This window comes from Chelonoidis abingdonii, chromosome 19, assembly GCF_003597395.2.
Source record: "Chelonoidis abingdonii isolate Lonesome George chromosome 19, CheloAbing_2.0, whole genome shotgun sequence".
In the NCBI taxonomy this organism is placed as follows: Eukaryota; Metazoa; Chordata; order Testudines; family Testudinidae; genus Chelonoidis; species Chelonoidis abingdonii.
Window position 1 is genome coordinate 11,276,298 of NC_133787.1, and position 19,282 is coordinate 11,295,579.

Below are 19,282 nucleotides of genomic sequence, written 5' to 3' on the forward strand. Positions count from 1 at the left end.
TCTTAGACAGACTGCCTCACAGACATAAATAAAGCTTGTCAAATTGTTTGTGAGGAATATTAATCCTTTCTCCCTCTTTCCCCCATTTTTGCAAGTTATTCATGAACCAGTCTGGATATGTAAGGGCATGTTGTCATCCATAAGTATTCACACTTGGGTGAAAAATGTTCATCCTACAGATTGTTTGAAAACTGTTCACTTCCACTATTGGCTACTCATTATTCCTTAGTCCTTCCTTAGTCTGTTTTAATACTCATTAATCCCTGACTGGATGAAAAATCTTAAAATTTGACACTAAAGAATAGCAAATAGTGAATAATTTTAGTAGTTTCTATGGTCTTCATTGCCATAGTTTCTGAACACTGTTGGGTTTATCCCCATAATTATCTGGTGCAGTCAGGAATACTATTACCCATATTGTACAGACAGAGGTGACATTAAATCATTTGCTCAAAATTACAGAGGAAGTTTGCAGCAGAACAAAATAAAACTCAGATCTCCTGCACTTTAACAACAATTCTCTCCTTGAATTTATGGCACAAATTTTGGATGAATGTTCATTACATTTTAAATTTTGGGGATTCACAGACATTTTCCAATGGTTGTCCAAACACAAAGGGATTATAATCTGGGGATCCCTGGTTCAAAGTCTGGAGATCAGGCCACTAGAAAATCCCTTCATTTCTAAATGCCACATTGAAGCACTTCAATTCTCAAGGGAGCCCATGTTTGTGAAAAAACAATATTGCTAAGGCATTACCTGTACGTTATCTGATTTTTTTCCCATTTTGGCTTTCTTGGAAAGAAGTTATAATTGGCCACATCTGGATTACCACAGCGCGGCTTCTTCATTGTCTCAATAGTGTTTTGATCCAGATCTCCTGTTTCAGGCAGCCCAAAGAATTTCTGCATTTTCTTCAAAGTATCTTTCAGCACGAATAAATTGCAGTTGTCTTTTGGGCACCCATAGTATGTATTCAGGTATTGCTTTAAAAAAGGAAAACAAACAAACAAACAAAAACGCACAGAGAACAGAGGTTTCTAAACTCTGAAACAGGAGAGACATCCCTACAATTATTGACACTGCACATTAACTTTTACTTGTCTATACTTGTCTATACTTCGTAAGGTTTTTTAAAATGACTATGTTAACAACCAACATTCAGATAATCTTCTTAGTTGACACAGACCTCCAGGGACACAAAATGCTGCTAACTTAAGCAATTGTGCCAGTTATTAAAAATATTTCAGACTACATTGTTGTCTTTATTTCATGAATTGCTTTATAAAAAGCAGGGCACACAACATTAAAAATGAACTACAAAGGAAATAATGGGTCCATCTTGTATTGGTTTCTGCTTGTTTTATATTTTAGAGTTTCAGGTTGTGTCTATCCCTTTTTTTTCCTGAAAGAGTCTGTGGATGATTGAAGAACTTTAAGGTAATGGTATCAAAGGAAACCAATGGAACCATATTAATTAAGAGGGAAAGTGCTTTTTATTCAGATGGTTAGAAATGACTGGGGTTTTAGGGTTTTTTTTTTGTTAATCTGTTTAACTTGAGAAACAGTTGGAGGAAAAGATGTCTCTGCTAAAGCTTCACTTACTGTTCCTCCCATACAATTAAATATGAGGCATGCACTATCTACATCTCTGAAACCTCCTCTGAATCCTCTAACAGAACAAGGAAAGACTTAACCTTCCTGATAAGTCCATGGAAACAAACAGGCCACAAAGTCATCTTTCTTTACGAAACAACATTCAGGCTTCATGATAAATTGTAAAGAAACACAAAGAGCGGCACTAACCCATTTTTCCTCCACACTGTGTTCATCTACATTGTTCTATAGAAACAACTCTATTTTTTTACACTTGATGCATTCATCAATCCTAGTACAGTTAAAAAACATGAAGAGAACAAAAGGGCATGTGAGGTACTGGTTTCCTCCTTTTAACAATTGGAAATAGTTTTCAGACACTAGGTGTTCCATTTCAAATGGATGAGGTATGTCTTTTGTGGTCTGTTGTGTCTACTCACTGATGTGCATTACACTCAGTCTGTTTCCTAGCAGTCATCCCAATTAAGAAGTCCTACCATTCATCTGTATGCTGATTAACTGGATACCTCTGTTTAACATAAGCATTAGGCATACAATTGTTGTTATGATTATCCTTTTAAGGGGTGTGTGTTCCTCCCCAAAATGTGCATATGCAGAGAATTAACCAACCAACCAACCAAAAAAACCCAAATCCCTATTTTATTCTTCCCTTACCCTAGCCCACAATTTAATTATCTCACTGTGAGCTTCTTGGGGCAGAGACTATCCCTGTTTGAATGTCTGGAAAGTACCTAGCATGTTGTGGAAGCTGCCATAAAGTAATAATAAAACATAGAACATTGTGTAGCAGTCCTGAGTTTCAATACTTGATCTTTCATTTTCCCATTCAAAGTACTCTCCTTTCCCCCCCTCTGAAGCTTTTAGAAGACTTTAAACTATTTCTAAAACATCCAGTGCATGCTATTATAGGATGCAAAGCAAACAGAAGTGGGTACACGAAAGGCTGTTAATTTAAATTATAATTAGAGGCCTTAGCTTCAAAATTTGGATCCAGAGATGGATTTCAAAAGCCCTACCTAATCTTCATAGCTCAGGGTGTTCAGATCTGAGGGACTGGTTTGGCTTATAACAGAGACTGGACCAGCTGTGGGATTTGGATTAGGTACTGGGTTCCAATTTGGGAATGGATATTTCTACCAAAGTTTGATGGTGTTCAGATACATATTGAGGATATTAGTTTGGGTACATCTGTAATAATAATGACTAATTGATATTTAGACCATAACTTTCATCCAAAGATCCCAAATGCCTTGACAAACCAGCTACAAACTAATGGCCCTGTTCTCACAAGGTGATCCTTGGGGAACCTTCACTTTTGTGCAGAGACAGACTCATTGACTCCAGTGGAACTCCATGTTGAAGTCTGATGTCTGCAGATCCCTTTGTTGGTTCTGAGTGTGTGTATGAAAGGATTATTTCAGCCATCCCTGACACACATTGTAGAATGGAAGGCAGGGTATGTGCTGTATTCAAAAAGTGAAGAACATCCTTAACCAACAGAAAACATGGCATCTAGAATACAGTTATTCTAGTTGAGTTTAGAAAAGATACCAGGACAAACATCCCCACAACAGTAAAAAGTAGCAAGGGATTTTTAATGACTAAAAGTGGTTAGGGCCTGGACGTCATCTGACAGCTGGCACCCCATATCACCGTGCCAAGGAAATAATTCACTGCTGACTCAGAAGAAAGGTTGCGATATACTAACTTTGTGCAACCACCTGGGTTCCTCTGAAGGTGCTTTATTGAAGTACTGACCAGGCTTGACCCTGCTTACCGATAAGATTTGATGAGACCCCAGTCTGAGGTGGCATTTTTGCTCTGGAGACCATTGCATCAGCATATAAATTAACAAACAAATCTTATGCAAATGCCACCATGAGGTTCCTTCTTCCAGAGCATAGTTAATGGGGCCTATTAGCTTCATGTGAAATGGTTCAACACCACATTCTACCCATATCAGCACTTGGGATAGATTATCCTGATTTTCATATTGACAATCTAAATATCCTGATCATGCTTCTGTCCTTAACTCTCAGCAATGTGCTATGGTCTCAAAACTAGAGTGTATGGAGCAAAAGTTTATGGGGAGTCTGAAGGGGCAGCATGCTTCTATTCCCATATACTGTAATTTGAGAGGTAGCTGAGCAATAAGAACAGAGGCGCAATAAAGGTATTTACTAGCTAAAATATAAATCAAGATAACCCATATCAATGGAGTTAGGGTTGAAGAGAAATGAACATAGCCACCTTCTCTATGAGAACAGGCTTTTGAAAGGGGATTTAGTAAATTATATCTTGGCCTGAGCTGCAAAATTCACCTCTCTCAAAGTCAGGAGGGAAGTGTGGTACTCTGGGGGTTTTGATTCAGGCCATCATGGAAACAGAGTCCAGCTGCAAAATTTTGATCTAGGTTCTGATTCTGAGCCACAAGTTTACTCAGATCCAGGGCTCAAGGAAAACCTAGTCATGTAGTATTATTTAGGAATACTACAAGAGAAACCAAGAAGAACTCACACATTAAAGCACCCTGTGATTTTCCTTGGAATATACACAATAAATCAGTTTGCTGAATGAAATGCAGATGAGATGATTACCATTATTCAGTAAAAGCCTGATTGTGTCTAACAAAATGGAGAGAGTATTTAAGAACAGTTGATGTACCGTTAGAAATATATGACCCATTGTCATGCTGTCAAGGTCAGTAAAACCTTTGGTGATTTGTCCTGTGAGAGCCAAGACTGGAAATTGCTATTTTGGGTCAGTTTGCTTGCTTTTGCTAACATCTCCACCCCCTTTTGGAAATTCTCCACCCCTTGTCCCCACATTTCCCTTCTGCCTGGCAAGTTTCTCTGAGATGCACATCAACTCCTAAAAAAAGAGGGACCAACTTTCTATCATTGACATACTAAAATAAGGATAATCTATTTCAATCTTCCTTAAAATGGATTTACTGTTGAAGAAGAGAAATGTCTATAATTTATATGCTAAAATAAGGATAATCTATCTCAATCTCCCCTAAAATGGATTTCCCTATTATATCATTTTAAGAAAAGTCCACAGGGTTACAATAAGGTTAAGATAAAATTCTACATATCCATAACTTGCTAATGTCACATTCAGAAATCCCAAACTCTTTCCTTTGTTCCAGATTGAATTTGGCTTAGGAAAAGTATATTGCAAAATTAGAACTAGTCATTATCTTCTTTGAAGCTCAAACCAGCTTTAAGCTATAATTGTCCCTTAAAGTTGTGCTTATGCAATGCATAGTAAACATCAGGGAAAACAACCTTTTGAAAAGCTGTGTGAACTGCTAACAATAAGTTCAGGTTTATGTAAGTGTTTTCCTATATTTTCTATTCCATTTTATTTACTCTGAATTTAAGTTTATCTTTATTCTCCCCACCCTCCCTTTTCCACTTTAGTGAAAGTCACAGAAATTCAATGAAAGTATTCTCCTACGTATTCAGACTTCAGAGTGGGGGAAGAAAAAGACTCTCGGTGCTGGCTTTAAAAATTTTAAGAGAGGCAACATTATTTGGCTCTAGCTTTTACATCTGAAAGCTGATATCCTTGTTAGCCAGCTCTCCCTTCCAGAGACTCTGGAGAGAAAAGGCTACAGTCATTTCCTAGTCTCAGCTGAAACAAGAAAGAAACATCTGCTATGGAGAACAACAATATAATTCCGAAGCAAAAACCCAGAACTTACCACTGCTAGTTCTTTGTCTGTTTTGGGAGAGTTGTCTCCAGGAAACTTAATGATTGGTGACGGTGCAGCTAAAGTTTGGTGAAAAAAATATAGCTGGAGCAAGAGTACTTTAAAAATGAAGGCAAAAAGGCTAAAAACAATGTGTGTCTTCATTTTGCCTGAACTCAAGTTACCCTCTTTGCAAAGAGATTTCTCCTAATGCACTGTCGGTCACTTTAGTTGCACAGTCCACCCACCAGTTGCTTATCGGAACATCTTAACTCTCTGCACCGTTTTCCCTTTTGCTTGCTCTAGCAATTCCTTTGTATGTTTAAAACATCCAGATGCGCAGTCTCGAGCTACCACAAGAGGAAGTCTGAAAACCAGTGGAAACATGAGAAAAAGGGCAGTTACCACATGTGATTTGCTGTGATTTTAAGGTAGCCACAGGCAGATATTGTGATTTAGGCTGAAAGAGACAAAAGGCCAAATTCTGCCCTCATGTAATTACATTCAAGCACTAGGTTTGCTCAAGTGCAACTGGGAGCAAAATCGGACCCAAGATTAATTGCTGATGAGGTATGGGATACATGGTTAGTAAATTTTAAAAATAAAAGCCTAAAGATTTTTTTTTTTAAGGTTTGGTATTTGCATCATTTTGTTCAGACTATTTTCTTGCTCCAAACATGTTTTAGCCCTATGTGTCTCAGTACATTATGGCGCATTTGGGGTGACATTTGGAGTTAGACTGTGAACCAACACAGTAGAGCGATGTCTTGTTACACTCAGGCTACATGCACCATAGAGCTATGCATATAGGACTCATTGAGACTTCTTCCCTGGCATGTACAGAACACATGCTATGTGATATAAATTTTTTATCAACACTTATTTGGGATAATCTGTATAACCTATATGTGGGTTTACCCCCTGTATGTAATGTACAGTCTCTCCTTCTCTCAGTACAGTTAGCCAGGCTGATTTTTGCAGATACAAGTTGGCAATCTCATGTGGATGTCATGAGATCCAGACCTTATCTATGCTAGGGATTTTATCCATCGGTGTAACTGTACCAGTGCAACCTCACTTGGCCACATTTATGGGTACTTTTCATTTTTATCTCATGCACAGTGTGGCCAGCTTTCATGGTTGTATCACAAGTCTCATGATATTCAATGATTTTCTTAAAGACCTAGCTCCTGGAGTGATGGGCTTAGGGTGAATCTCAGCTTTTGTTTAAAATAAAAATAAATGTCTAGGCCTTATGTTTGCAGAGAAAAACTTGAAAATGTGACTCAAGTACACCTTAAAGGCTCAAAATAAAAAAAAAACCTAAAAGAACCCATAACTTGGTTTAAAAATCATGAGGGTTTTTTTTAATCTCATGACTTCTGGGGCCTGACTCATGATGCTGAATGCCTGGGTTTGGTAATACTGCATGCATACCATGTGCACTCTAATCAGCATGAAACCACAAAATATGTTCTGTTAAATGTGAAAGAGCCCTCAAAGTGTTCACCAGTGTTCTTGCGATCCAATGGGCACCACAAAGATTGCATTGGCACCATACTAATTACAACTGAATGCAATATTGCAGGATGTCCTGGAACTTGTGCTTTTGCCAAGTGCAGCTGTTTGAAAAACAGGAATTTGTTCACAAAAAGTTTTTATATTGGACATTTTGTATCTGTTGTACTGCCAAGCCATTGTGCTAACTGCATGCCAACGGAAAGAATAAGGGGCTTTTACCATGTCTATGAACTCAACCTTCTTATAACGGGGTCACAGTTTCAGGGCAACTGCACCTATATTTGCCCTCTGTGGTCCACCAATGGCACCCACTCTCAGGCTTCCTATGGCCAGCTGCCACCTCTCTTGGGCCAAAACTTGCATCTCTCTCCTTGCTATACAGGGATTTTCCAGGCTGCATAGTTCCTTGCTTTACTTTGTGGTATTCCAAGCTGTGCACTTTGTTTTCTCTCCAGAGTTATACCCAGTGTATTGCCTGCAGATACAGGTCGCCACAGAGCTCTTCCTAAGCAAGCACATTTATTCTTAAGGTGAAAGCATTGTAGAGAGGACATATTAAAACCATAAAAGAATCTGCACACACAATAATAACCTTACCAGAGGTCATCCCAATCCAACGTCAGGCTCTGGAAGATGCCAATCCTCCAAAACCCACATGGTTTTCCTGTAGTTACAAGTTCATAACAGCCTTAGATTCAGAGCTAGAACAATGGCTGGACAAAGCAGTTGTTTCTTTATACAGCTCAGACCTTTGATCTTGGCCATTGGTAACAGGTGATCAGCAGACAATGACCCACTCTTCAGTGTGTAGCTTCAAAAGGTGAGTTTTTGTAGAACCAGGAGTGGGGAATTTGCATTAATCTCTCCCTGGGTATTCCCCAGGTAAGCCACTTCACACTTATTGTCTCAAAAAGCCATTCTGCTCTGGCATATTTTCATTATAGTCCTTTGAATTCATAGGCCTCACATCACATCTCCCCCTAGAAATGTTATGTGCAATCCTGGCCCACAGTAACACATAACTTGTGCATTTAATACACTGGACCCCAAAAATACTTAATCTTAATTCAGTAAGGGCTCCCAAGGGTAGGAAATTGCCATGTGTGTCACACTGTGGTTATGGGGTTCTATGTGAAATCAGTAGAAGCAGCTTCTGGGTCAGTGAGTGCTACTGTCATGAAATGAGAAGCTTAGTTTCCTCAAGATGAAACAAACTTCAGGAGCTGAGCCACCATTTGAAGAATAGAAGCATAGGAAGAGGTGCTGAACCACCACCGGGGGAAGGGAAGTCCAGGAGTTGTTGCCATGAGATCTTTGTGGAGCAGGGCTGAGGAAAGGAGATCCCTGAATAGCCTGCTTATTTCTGAGAGAGCGTACTGGCGTTCCCCTTTCTATACAGAGATCTTCTGAATCTTGATTTGCCCTAATTCCCCTTTGGACAGGTCTTCTCTGACTGTTCAGCAATTGACCCAATTCAGGAGATGTCCCCCAGCCATGCTGAGAGGCCCACTTTCCTCTCCACACCAGTGACTCTCAAATTTTTTTTACTGGTGACCCCTTTCACATAGCAAGCCTCTTAGTGTGACTTCCCCCCTTATACATTAAAAACTCTTATATATTTAACACCATTATAAATGCTGAAGGCAAAACGGGATTTGGGGTGGAGGTTGACAGCTCTCGGCTCCTGCATATAATAACCTTGAGACTGCCTGAGGGGTCCCAAACCCCAGTTTGAGAACCCCTGCTCCGCACCCTCTTCATTTCATTTCCATGTGCCTTGCAGTTGGCCTGCCACACAGGAGTTACAATGAACAGTTCCCTCCCCTGGTCCAGTTTGGAACTACACCTCCCAGTTTAACTTTTCCTTGACCGAAATGCCCACATTCTCCAAGGACATGTCACTAAACTCTGCACAAACATCAATACAAAATATATGGACCTATTTTTTCCACAGCCCTGTGCTAAATTGAGGAGAGCACTTTTGTCTTCTGTTTGTAATGGCAGGTCCTATTTATATCTGGCCTCATGCAGTTATAAAAGAACAACTAAGAAATCCCAAGATACATTTGCTAATTTGTCCCTAATTAAGTAGGTAGAAATTTTAAGCTCTGTGATTCAGGATTCTGAGATCTTCCATCTACTGGTACATTTTGCAATAGGTCGGGCATTACGGTAGACTTATTGCACAAGGATTTTCCGACTTTCATGCAACCCTTAATAGTAATTTAATATAGTTTAGTGTATTTCATTTTCTAAGGGTTTTGTAATGCCAGCCATTTAAAACAGAATATTTCCTGGTATCTTTTAGTTGCCCTCATTGAAGCACAGTGAGTGCTCAGGCATTCTCATTGCATTTAGATTAATATAGCATCAGAAAGGAATGAAGAAACTCATGAGTGCAATGCGAGATCCCTGTAGTGTGAAAAATCCCTTTTGTTTCCCATCCGCACTGACAACAGGTGTTGCTGAAGGTTCCCACTGAAATGAATTCCCCTATATAATCCCTCTTTGAATTAACATGGCAACAGAGATGTCACAGACTTTGTTCTGAAATGTTGCTTCTGACCTTTGACATTAGTTGAACAGATACATTCCACCACTTCAGCTGGTGAGCTGTTCAGCAACTTATGTTAAATTAGGAACCTTAATAAACAGAAGAATACTGGGTACTGTATTTGGAAATGATGCTAATGTTTCAGTGAATGACATTCTTCCTTCTAAGTCAGTATGAAATCAGTAGTGATCCAGAACGATGTGAAAGGGCACTCGCTATGTGTAAGAAGTGCCATAAGACAAAATCCACTTTTGTTGTTAAAAATCTTATGGCAATCATTTTCAACAGGGCAAGTGTTTGCCATGTTCTGGCCAAATTCCAACTTGTTTGTTTATTTCTGACCTCCTTAAATTCCTATCTAATGTCCTTAGCAAGTGGTCAGACTCGATGATCACAATTGTCCCTTCTGGCCTTGGAACCTATGAATATGTTGTGATATTTAAAAGTTTGTGTTCTATGGGCCCACATAATTCAAAAATCAGAACATTAAAAAGGTTGCATTTATAGTAAAACATTATTTATGGCATCATTCTTCTGTAGAGAGGGCCAAATCTATCCCTTTCTTAAAACCATTGGAATCAGTGGGGTAACACTAGAGATGAACTTGCTGGAACCTCAGTATTGCCTGAATTGAATATGGTGAAACGTTGAGAAGAACAAGGAAACACGATGTTTTGGTGGATGCTGTAGTCTCAGCTCATCCCATTGTGCCTCATTATAAATCACAAGTAGGGTTCCCCTCAACCCCCTTCTGTGGTTCCTATCCTCTCACCATATTTTTAAAGTATGAGAGGCTCCTGGGAAGCAAAGTAATAAAACACTAGTAGTAATATCCTTTTATGTAAATAATATATTTAGGGTAGTGGGTAGCGTAAATCCTGTATTTCCCTTTCCCTCCTCTCCCCACACACCAAGTGGCTCCACTTCTCAGATCCAGGGCCCTGAGGCAGATCCTATTCCTCCCAGAAGAAATAGCTCCGAGTGGGGCAAAATTCAAGCCACAGTGAGGCAGGCAATGCTGGGAACTGGGTAGATATGTGTCCTGGAAGCTTCTGATACAGTGGCAGGCCTTCTTCTTTTAGGGACTGGACTAGGAAAGCTGCCTAGATTGGATTGGGGCTAGGAGGAGATGCTGTAGGGAGAGGAGGAACATTTGAGACTTTATTTGTAATTGTTACATTGTGTTTAGCTGAGAGACGCTCATTTATAACAGAGATGAGGGCTGTTTATGTTCCCAGGCAGAGAGTGGGCCAGGCATTAGGGGAAGGAGAAGGAAATGTCCTGGAACACAGGGTAAGCTGGTTAGTAGGACAGAGGCCCTCACACAGCTAGGGAAACAATAGCAGGAAGACTAGAAAAGCAGCACTAGCAATTCTTTGGCAGCAGAGGAACCTCTAGTGCCCTATCCAGCTACACAAGTGAACTGTCTCCTGCCCTGCTAGCTAGCTCCTGGCATGCTTGCATCACTCAACTGTGTTCTCTAATGCGCTGCTCCTGGACTCTTGCCCTGTTCCCTGGGGCTGCTACATGGCTCCTTCTACTGCATGTTGATCATGTTCTATAACTTCTTCTGGTCCTGCTCCCCAGTTCTTTCTCCTTCCCCTGATAAGGGAGAAGGAGCTCAGAAGGACCAGGGAAGTCAAGGAGCCAGAGGAAAAGGCCAGGCATGGATGCTAACTGAGGCAGAAAAGAGACGCTCACACTCTGTACACCACTTCTTTTTCCACTGCCTAGCACATCAATGAAAGGGCAGCCAGAATCTAGCACAGACAGGGCCACTAGAGAATTGCCAGCCCCTGTCCAAGCTGCAAACAATCCATCTACCTACCCACTGCTGCTTTCTCTCTGATGTCTAATATATGTCTGAAGTCAGCTTTATCCTGAGTGTAACAGGAACAACGTGAGTTCATTGTGGCTGACAAGTGCTGACACAGGAATATTCAACAGAGGAAAATTTAATACTAACAGTTTTTCTGTTCGGGGAAAGCTGTCTCCAGGAGACAATGATTAGCAACAGCAACTCTAATGTGAGTTTAAAAAAAAATGACTGGAGCAAAACCAGTATATACTGAAGCCAAGTGAGCTCATCTAAATACAGCATGTGTATTGCTTGCTGTGTGATAGATAAGGAGTTGATCCTTTCCAATACATAATAAGCCTTAACTTCTCAATCCCTTCATTTTCCCTCTTATTTGCAACTCTTTTATCCCTGCATGGTTACTGGCTCAAGCCATTGCTTTTGTACCAAATATGCCAATAACCAAATGTACAGCTTCTGACTACCACACCAGGTAGTCTTTTTTAAACTATTGGAAACCAGAGGGAAAACACAATAGTTGTCACCTGATGTGGCTTACAGCATTTAAGGTAGCAAAAGCAGTTGTTGTTTTTTTTCCTTTTCCTTTGCTTTCCAAAGGACAAGAAGTTACGTTGACACATAGAATCTGTTTGTCAGCTTGTCATTGAATTAGAAATGAATTTTTGGCAATTCAATTAATCAAAGGTTAAGGCCTTTTCTATTCTGGCTGAAATCCTGGCCCCATCAAAGTCAATGAGAGTTTTGCTCTTGACTTCAGCAATGACAAGGTGTCACCCTATGATTTGATTTATTATCCATTTGCATTCTGTCTAGATTGTTCACAAGATGTTACAGCAATGAACACACAAGAAATCACTAAACAGATAGACTAAAGCTTGGGTGGCCAGAAAGCTGAAAAGGGGGGCCCAGCCAAGGAGGGGCAAAAAATTTATTGTTTGGGTTTGGAGGTGAGCCCAGGAGGGGAGAATGACCGTGTGTGTGTGAAACCAAGCCCAGGAGGGGCAAAGGACAGTTTGGTTTAGGAACAAACCCCAGAACGGGGCTTAACTATGTCTGACTTGGCCAGAGGCCTGAGCCTCAGTAGATCAAGCAAGGGAGTCCAGAGAAGGGATTGACTAGGTCTTAGCCTTGAGACTGGGTAAGTGGCTACCAGAGTGGGTGCCCCAGGAAATACATTTACACGTGGTATCAGAAATGTTGTCTGAATGGCTTCTGGAATAAGGGGAAAGAAGGGACGGACCCTAAAGGAAGAAAAGAGAGAGAGAATCAGAATACAAGGAGGACTTTTTTGGTGAGGCTGCCCTTCTTCCTTAGTGTAGAGAGGGACAAATATGGGCAATGAATTTCATACACCCATTTCTGGGTAGGACTATGTCTGTAAAGCAGCTTCAGCAGCTCAGTGAGGCTCACAGATTCTCTGAGAAAGAGTCAGCAATGGCTACCATACTGAGTAGACAGGAGGGACCCAAAAGAGTGGAGGCTCAGCCAAGGAGATGTTATGGAATGGACAGATGGGACATCTAAGAAGAGCTTCCCTTGGGTGAACTAGGGGGAAAATACTGAGTTTCTGGGGTGAATCAGGCAAAGAGCCGCAGAAACTCTGCCAGTGGCTGAGAGATAGATAAGGCTTAATTGCTATTGTTGTGGAGAGGTAGGCCCCATAAATTTGTTTTGCCCTTTGAAGAGGTGGACATGCTGAAAGAAGAAATGTGGGGGAAGCAGCTTGCATGACAGCTATTACTGGAGACGATGAATGTTTCAAGTGCTTAGCAAATCCACCTGGGCAAGGGTAAAGGAGAGTGGAATAAAATAATTGTGGTCACTGATGCAAATCTCCCTGAGGTGTCAGTGCCCATGGAAATGCCCCGGGGCGCCTAGAGCTGACAGTGAAGAGCCTACAAGGGGAACAAAGTGATGTGAGGCAGATTCTGTTGGCAAACCTAAGTGAACAGCAGTTTGTGGTGGAGGCCTTTTGTGAAACTTGGGAGGAGAACAAAGCTGTGGGTGGGGTGCAAATGCAGCCTTGAGAGGAGAGGACATAGAAGCCTCTTCTCCTTCCCCACACAGGAGTTGTGAAGAGAACTTGATGCTATGCAGGAGACCAAATGGAGAGCCTAGGAGGAAAAGGAGCAGTTGCTTGTGGAAGTGGACCAGATGAAGGAGGAGCTTGTGAGAATGCAGAATGGTCTGAAATATGGATGGTAATGTGGCCCAGTAAGGTTTAGAAGAAGGGGAGGTATGTGACAGGACTTAATCCCCATCACCTGCAGGCCAGAGAGAATCTACTTAGGGATGTTCCACACTGGGAGGTGATTAACTGATTGCCTCCTGGCCTAAGGAGTTATAAGTACCTGAAAGAGCTCAGTTTGGCAGGAGAGAGTTGTCTGTCACTGGGAAAGGGTTTGGAGGAAGGTCTGACTGTGGCATGAGGTAGAGCTATAGAAACAGGATTAATCCCAGATGGAAAGGAGTCTTGAGCTAGGGTTTGTAAAATCCAAGGAAGGAGGTAGAAATCCATAATGGGTAGAAAATCAGGTCAAAACCCCAATTATGTGGTATAGGGCATACCTCCTCCATGGGGATTTTTTTGATGGGTGGAGTTATCTTTAAGTCTCTGTTTCACAGGATGTGTGGTTTCTGTGCCATCATATGGACAAATGTGATAAAGCAATGGGGAGCTCAAAAGGTGGATGGAGCTTTTGTTGATAATTTAGATGTTATGCACAGTAGGTTAGTTATTTATTAACAGAAGCAACAGTAATCATGTCTCTACGATGATGTGTACTTGGCATAAGCTGACAGGCCCTACTTACAAATGGCCCAGAAGTCCAGTAAATGCAAAAGCCTATTAAATTATGGGGTCTTTGAGGTGTAAAATTTTCCAAAACCCCAGTGAAGGGGACACAACCCCAGTGTGAGTCTATGAAAATTACCCAGAAGAATCATTTTTCTATAAGAACTAATTATAGAAAAAATAAATTGAACAGATATTGTGGAGCACTGTGAGAGTGATACATACATCATCATCATCATCATCATCTCAGAATCCAGCCAGGGTAATGACTGCATCCTTTTGACTGTACAGGTGCACCAGCATTTAAAGAAAATCAGCCTGACTTTGTTGCTAGATAAGCTGTTATGTGAAACAAAGGGTATGTTTACACTACAATGGAAAGTGTGGATGTAGTTCAGGTAGGTGAGTTTAAATCTAACATGCAGAGCTAAAAATAGCAGTGAAAGTAAAGACATGACAGCACAGGCTTCAACATGGGCTTTACAAGCCCACCCCGAACCCTGGGTATGTATTCTCATTGCTAGCTCGTACCTGGGTCCATACTGTCCTGTCTTCACTGTTTTTTTAGCTGTGCTAGGTAGCTTATAGGTATACCTACCTGAGCTGCAGTCATATCTCCATTTGCACTCCAGGCATACCTAAAAACTAAGGCAGGGGTAGCCAGCCTGAGAAGGAGCCAGAATTTACCAATGTACATTGCCAAAGAGCACAGTAATATGTCAGCAGTCCCACATCAGCTGCTCCCCTGACCCCCTCCCGATCAGCTGTTTTGTGGCATGCAGGTGGCTCTGGGGGCAGAGGGTGGAGTGAGGGCACTGCAGGCTCAGGGGAGGGGGTGGGAAGGGGTGGAATGGAGACAGGGCCTGTGGCAGAACCAGGGGTTGAGCAGTGAGCACCCCGCAGCACATTGGAAAGTTGGTGCCTGTAGTTCCAGCCCCGGAGTTGGTGCCTATACAAGGAAGCACATATTAACTTCTGAAGAGCCGCATGTGGCTCTGTAGCCACAGGTTGGCCACCCCTGAACTAAGGCAAAAATATGGAGCCAACTTTCACACAGCTACCCTGCACTCACAATATAACCCTCAGAGGGAAAATCAAAGTAGCATACACATGAAACATTGTTTGAACACACTTCCGTTCCTTGGAAGTGGTCAGGAATCCTCTCAGACTTCTCCCAGAAAAACTGACAGAATAAAGTATTTAATTCAGAGCACTCAATTAACATAGGATGAGGGCAAACCTTGTCTAGTAAACGGGACAAGCTTATTTTTTTATTCTTTTGTCTTTTGGATTTGCTTTGTTCCTGGATTACTGATTGAGCCCTGAACTGGTGTTGAATGGGAACCCAAATAAAAAGAACGTTTGAATAGATTTGTACCGTTTATATTCAGATAAGTTTGTGCTGGAAATTAGCACCTGCAATTTATACTACCATTTTCCTCTGTGATCTATCTCTGTTACTTTTAAAGACCTGATCAGACAATCCCTTACCACTGAGATTACTGCTGACTAGTGCACAAAGCCTCCTTCGCTTCAACATAAGAAAACAATATGTAGAAACCTGAAAGCCAGATTCTGTGTCCTTTACTCATGTTAAGAAACACTTTGTGAAGCAGTCCTGCTTCTTAATCTGGGCAAAGAAACTAACTACTGGCTGATTGCACCTGTCCTTAAAATCAAATTCTATGTTAAGACAAATTCAATTGCCTTGAAAAGAAATACAACACCTCATATGGCCTGACAGAAGAATGTAGTCCTGATGTTACTAGATTTCCCTAAGCCTGGATAACATAGTATGATCATAAATAGTACCAGGGGCAGATTCTACCATCTTTAATGATATTGAGTTGTGTCTTTTTCTGCAATTAATCCCCTTGATGTTAATGGGGCTACTTACAGAGTAAGGTACTACTCAACGGAGTAGGCTTGGAAATATTAGTTCGGTTGTTTTTTTATCAGTAAATGTTGATTTCACCATACGCACACAAACTAATGGAAAAAGTCCTGATGAAAGCTACAGATAGGCAATGTAAGAAAAATGTTGCTTGAGAACTTATTGGCATTTGATTTAAGGCTATTTACTTTGTGCATTTTGACATGGGATGTTACAATGTGTGTGTTAATGGTTATAAAGTTTAACTTTTTAAATCTCAACGTCTACCATCATGAAACAAGTATTGCCTGACCTCCCCACTGTTGGACCTCTTCCAAAATGTCCCACAACTGTGAAAATTTAAATAAAGAAAATTTAAAAATGCTTAAGACCCACAATTTTGCATTTAAATAGATAAAAATGCTTAGAAATAAACATTGCTATTGCCTGTTAAAATGATTAAAAATAAATCTAATTCTACCAAGCCTAAATGTGAGTAAGAGTGGAAGAATCTAGTCCTTAGCCAGCAAGCCACATTGCAATTGTACTTCTGTTAAGATGGCGGCTACTCACAGTAGTGAGCATTAGACTTAGCAATAAGTGCTTTGAGGATCAGATAAGCAATCACATAATGTGAACCTTGGTTACTTTGCTTTTTGGAATTTCTTAGGTTCACCCTGAGGAGCAGATCACTGAGTGACCTATTTATTTAGTCTGAAGATGTGCTTGGTACTTCCTGCCATGTGCCATTCTAGAGTGTCACTATTTCCCATTGTGGGTGTGTTTGTATTCTTGGGAGATGTCTTTTCGGTAACAATTGGAAAGCGCAGTCCTGAGCATGTCAGAATAATAGTTCTGCTTGCTTTGCTGTCTCTGCAGAGCCACTTGCTGATAGGCACTGTCCATCTCACTAGTCATTATAATGTTAGTATGCAGACACCAAGGGGCTTTAATTAATGACTGTGGAGATCTGGTCTTTTATAATTCATGACAGAATGTTAATTAAAATCAGTTGCATAGTGGTTGAAATAGCAAAGGATTTAAAGCGCACAGTCTTTGATGGGGAATGTGATTCCCTCTGACCACTAGCATATAGGCTGAATGCAAATGACTTTTAATTAGGCTAGATTCAGAGAAGAGAATGTGCTTTTCTTAAAGCAAAGAGGTCCCTGTTGTCATGCTCTTTGTGAAAGGGGAAAGACTGGGAGCCTGTAGTTATTAGATTCTGTTCTTTTCTTTACAGAGTTCACAAAAAGTCTGCTTGTTCTAAAAGACATTTGCACAGGTTTGCTTAGCGTTTATATATTAATATTTGGGTGCCAATACTATGAAAGCGCACTAAATAATCATCTCAAGAATCCTGTGCAAAATATCAGCAAAATAATCCTCCTTCTACAAATGGTGAAACTGAGGCATACAACAGCAAGGTCACTTGCTGAAGACAATGAAGCCAGGATTAATTAGAACTCCCATCCATAGCAAATTAAATCAGCAGGAGTCTTTGCCTCTCTCTCATGAGCACAAACTTACTTCACATACTGGATCCTTCACAGATTTTGACCACCACCACAAACAGTCATTCAGGAATGAATGTTAATAAAAGTTGTAAACAGGTCACACCTGCAACAGTTCAGCCCTTCTAAGGACAAATGACAATATGTGCCCTTGCTCTGGTTGAAACTCAAATGTTTGTAGTAATGTTCTGTTGAGTCAAAGCTGAGAATGCTTCAACTACCACCACTCTCATCCAGAAGATGGAATGGAAGTTGGTGAGTAACTTAAAGACTGGAACCTGACTTGCTAATCAATTGTATTTATTTATGGCTATGGTATAACCAAACTTAAGCAAATATTGTAATATTAAGGTTCCATTGCTCTATTTCAAACAGTTTGTGCTGGGGAAGGTGTTTATTTGAAGGCCATTTAATTTGTTCCCAATCATTTTCTTCTTTTGAATATAATTTAAGTCAAAATAAAACTCCCATTTAACCAGAAATTCTTAATTTAAGACACTTATCTAAGGGATTTATCCTACTGCTCAATTACTACAGCCTCTGAGCACCTTCCACATAAAATCAATAGCAATATTGAAGACTCAGTGGGTGGCATAGAGTCTCTGGCACTTCCTTTTGATGGGACAGAAACTCTGCTTGGGGTAGGCTTTGTGGTTTTGATTTTTAAAATCTCTGATTATTTTAAGGGTGTTTTGGTATGGGTGGTTTTTATTAATTGGCTGGTTGTCTTACTTGAGGTACAGTCATTTACTGTTGCTAAATTCTCCCTACTACACAGAGAAAGCTATTTCCATTATTTCTCCCTCAACAAACAAACATACTCAAACCCATAACCAGGGCTGGCTCCAGGCCCCAGCACACCAAGCGCGTGCTTGGGGCGTCATGCTGTAGGGGGCTTTCTGCTGGTTGCCGGGAGGGAGGCGGGTGGCTCCGGTGGACCTCCCACAGGCGTGCCTGCGGAGGGTCCGCTGGTCCCGTGGCTCTGGTGAAGCATCCTCAGGCACGCCTGCGGGAGGTCCACTGGAGCTGCGGGACCAGAGAGCGGCAGAGCACTCCCCGTGACGTGCCGCCGTGCTTGGGGCGGCGAAATGGCTAGAGCCGGCCCTGCCCCTAAGATTACAAAAGTTAGCAAGTTAAATGCTTCACAACTTAACTGAGCTAAGGAAAATTGGATAATAAGTCAAAATAAGGCAGAGGTGGTGTTTACCAGTGAAGGCCAGCTTTTACCAGTGATTGAATAGTGGGGAAAAATTACCAAATGTTGGCAAATTCAGGAATAGCTTATTTCCTAGCCACAGAAATGATTTAACAGTGGGAAAGTTTTATTTGCAAATCTCTTATTCAGTGGCTGATTGAAAGTGTATTTATTAAACTATTTTTGAACAACATTCAACCAACTGTATTTGCCATCTTTACCTCTATCCAGGAAGTAAATTCTAGCTTATTTCATATAAAAAATAATTTCCCTGGAAAAAAGAGATAGCAATAAATCTTGGAGATAGTTACAAAGTATTCCTGCTTTATATTACCAACTTTTCACATAGTAATTGAACCAACTGTTAAAACTAAAAATTGAGAATTGTCTTAACAGGGTTCCTGGCATGATCTTGGGGTGAGAGGCTTTTCTGGAGTTTTTCCACTTTTTTTTTTTTTTTTTTTTATTTGCTGGCTTATGTAAATTGTTACTTGCATTTGATTATTTAAGGCTGCTTGCCTGACAGACTTAATGTATTTGTATATTAGTATTAACACTCCCGGTTATGGCAAGGCAAGCTATTGTCAGGGCATTTAGAGTTCTGCATGGACTTATTTTTAAATTAAACTTAAAATAAATTTATATGGGGTCTTCCTGTCAGTTATTCTGAGTCCTTATATTTCAGGCAATGTGGGTT

At 40.7% G+C, this 19,282-nt stretch overlaps 1 protein-coding gene across 1 annotated transcript in view; it reads right to left on the minus strand.

Moving 5' to 3' along the window:
* MMP2 (matrix metallopeptidase 2) overlaps positions 1-5,658 on the minus strand; it is a 42,567-nt gene extending 36,909 nt beyond the window's left edge. The window contains exons 1-2 of the mRNA XM_032773508.2: positions 5,328-5,658; positions 761-987 (exon numbers count right to left, since the gene is read on the minus strand). Coding sequence (XP_032629399.1) covers positions 761-987; positions 5,328-5,480 — 380 coding nt within the window. The 5' untranslated portion in view covers positions 5,481-5,658. The remainder of the gene's footprint in view (positions 1-760; positions 988-5,327) is intronic.
* Between the last annotated feature and the right edge of the window lie 13,624 nt (positions 5,659-19,282).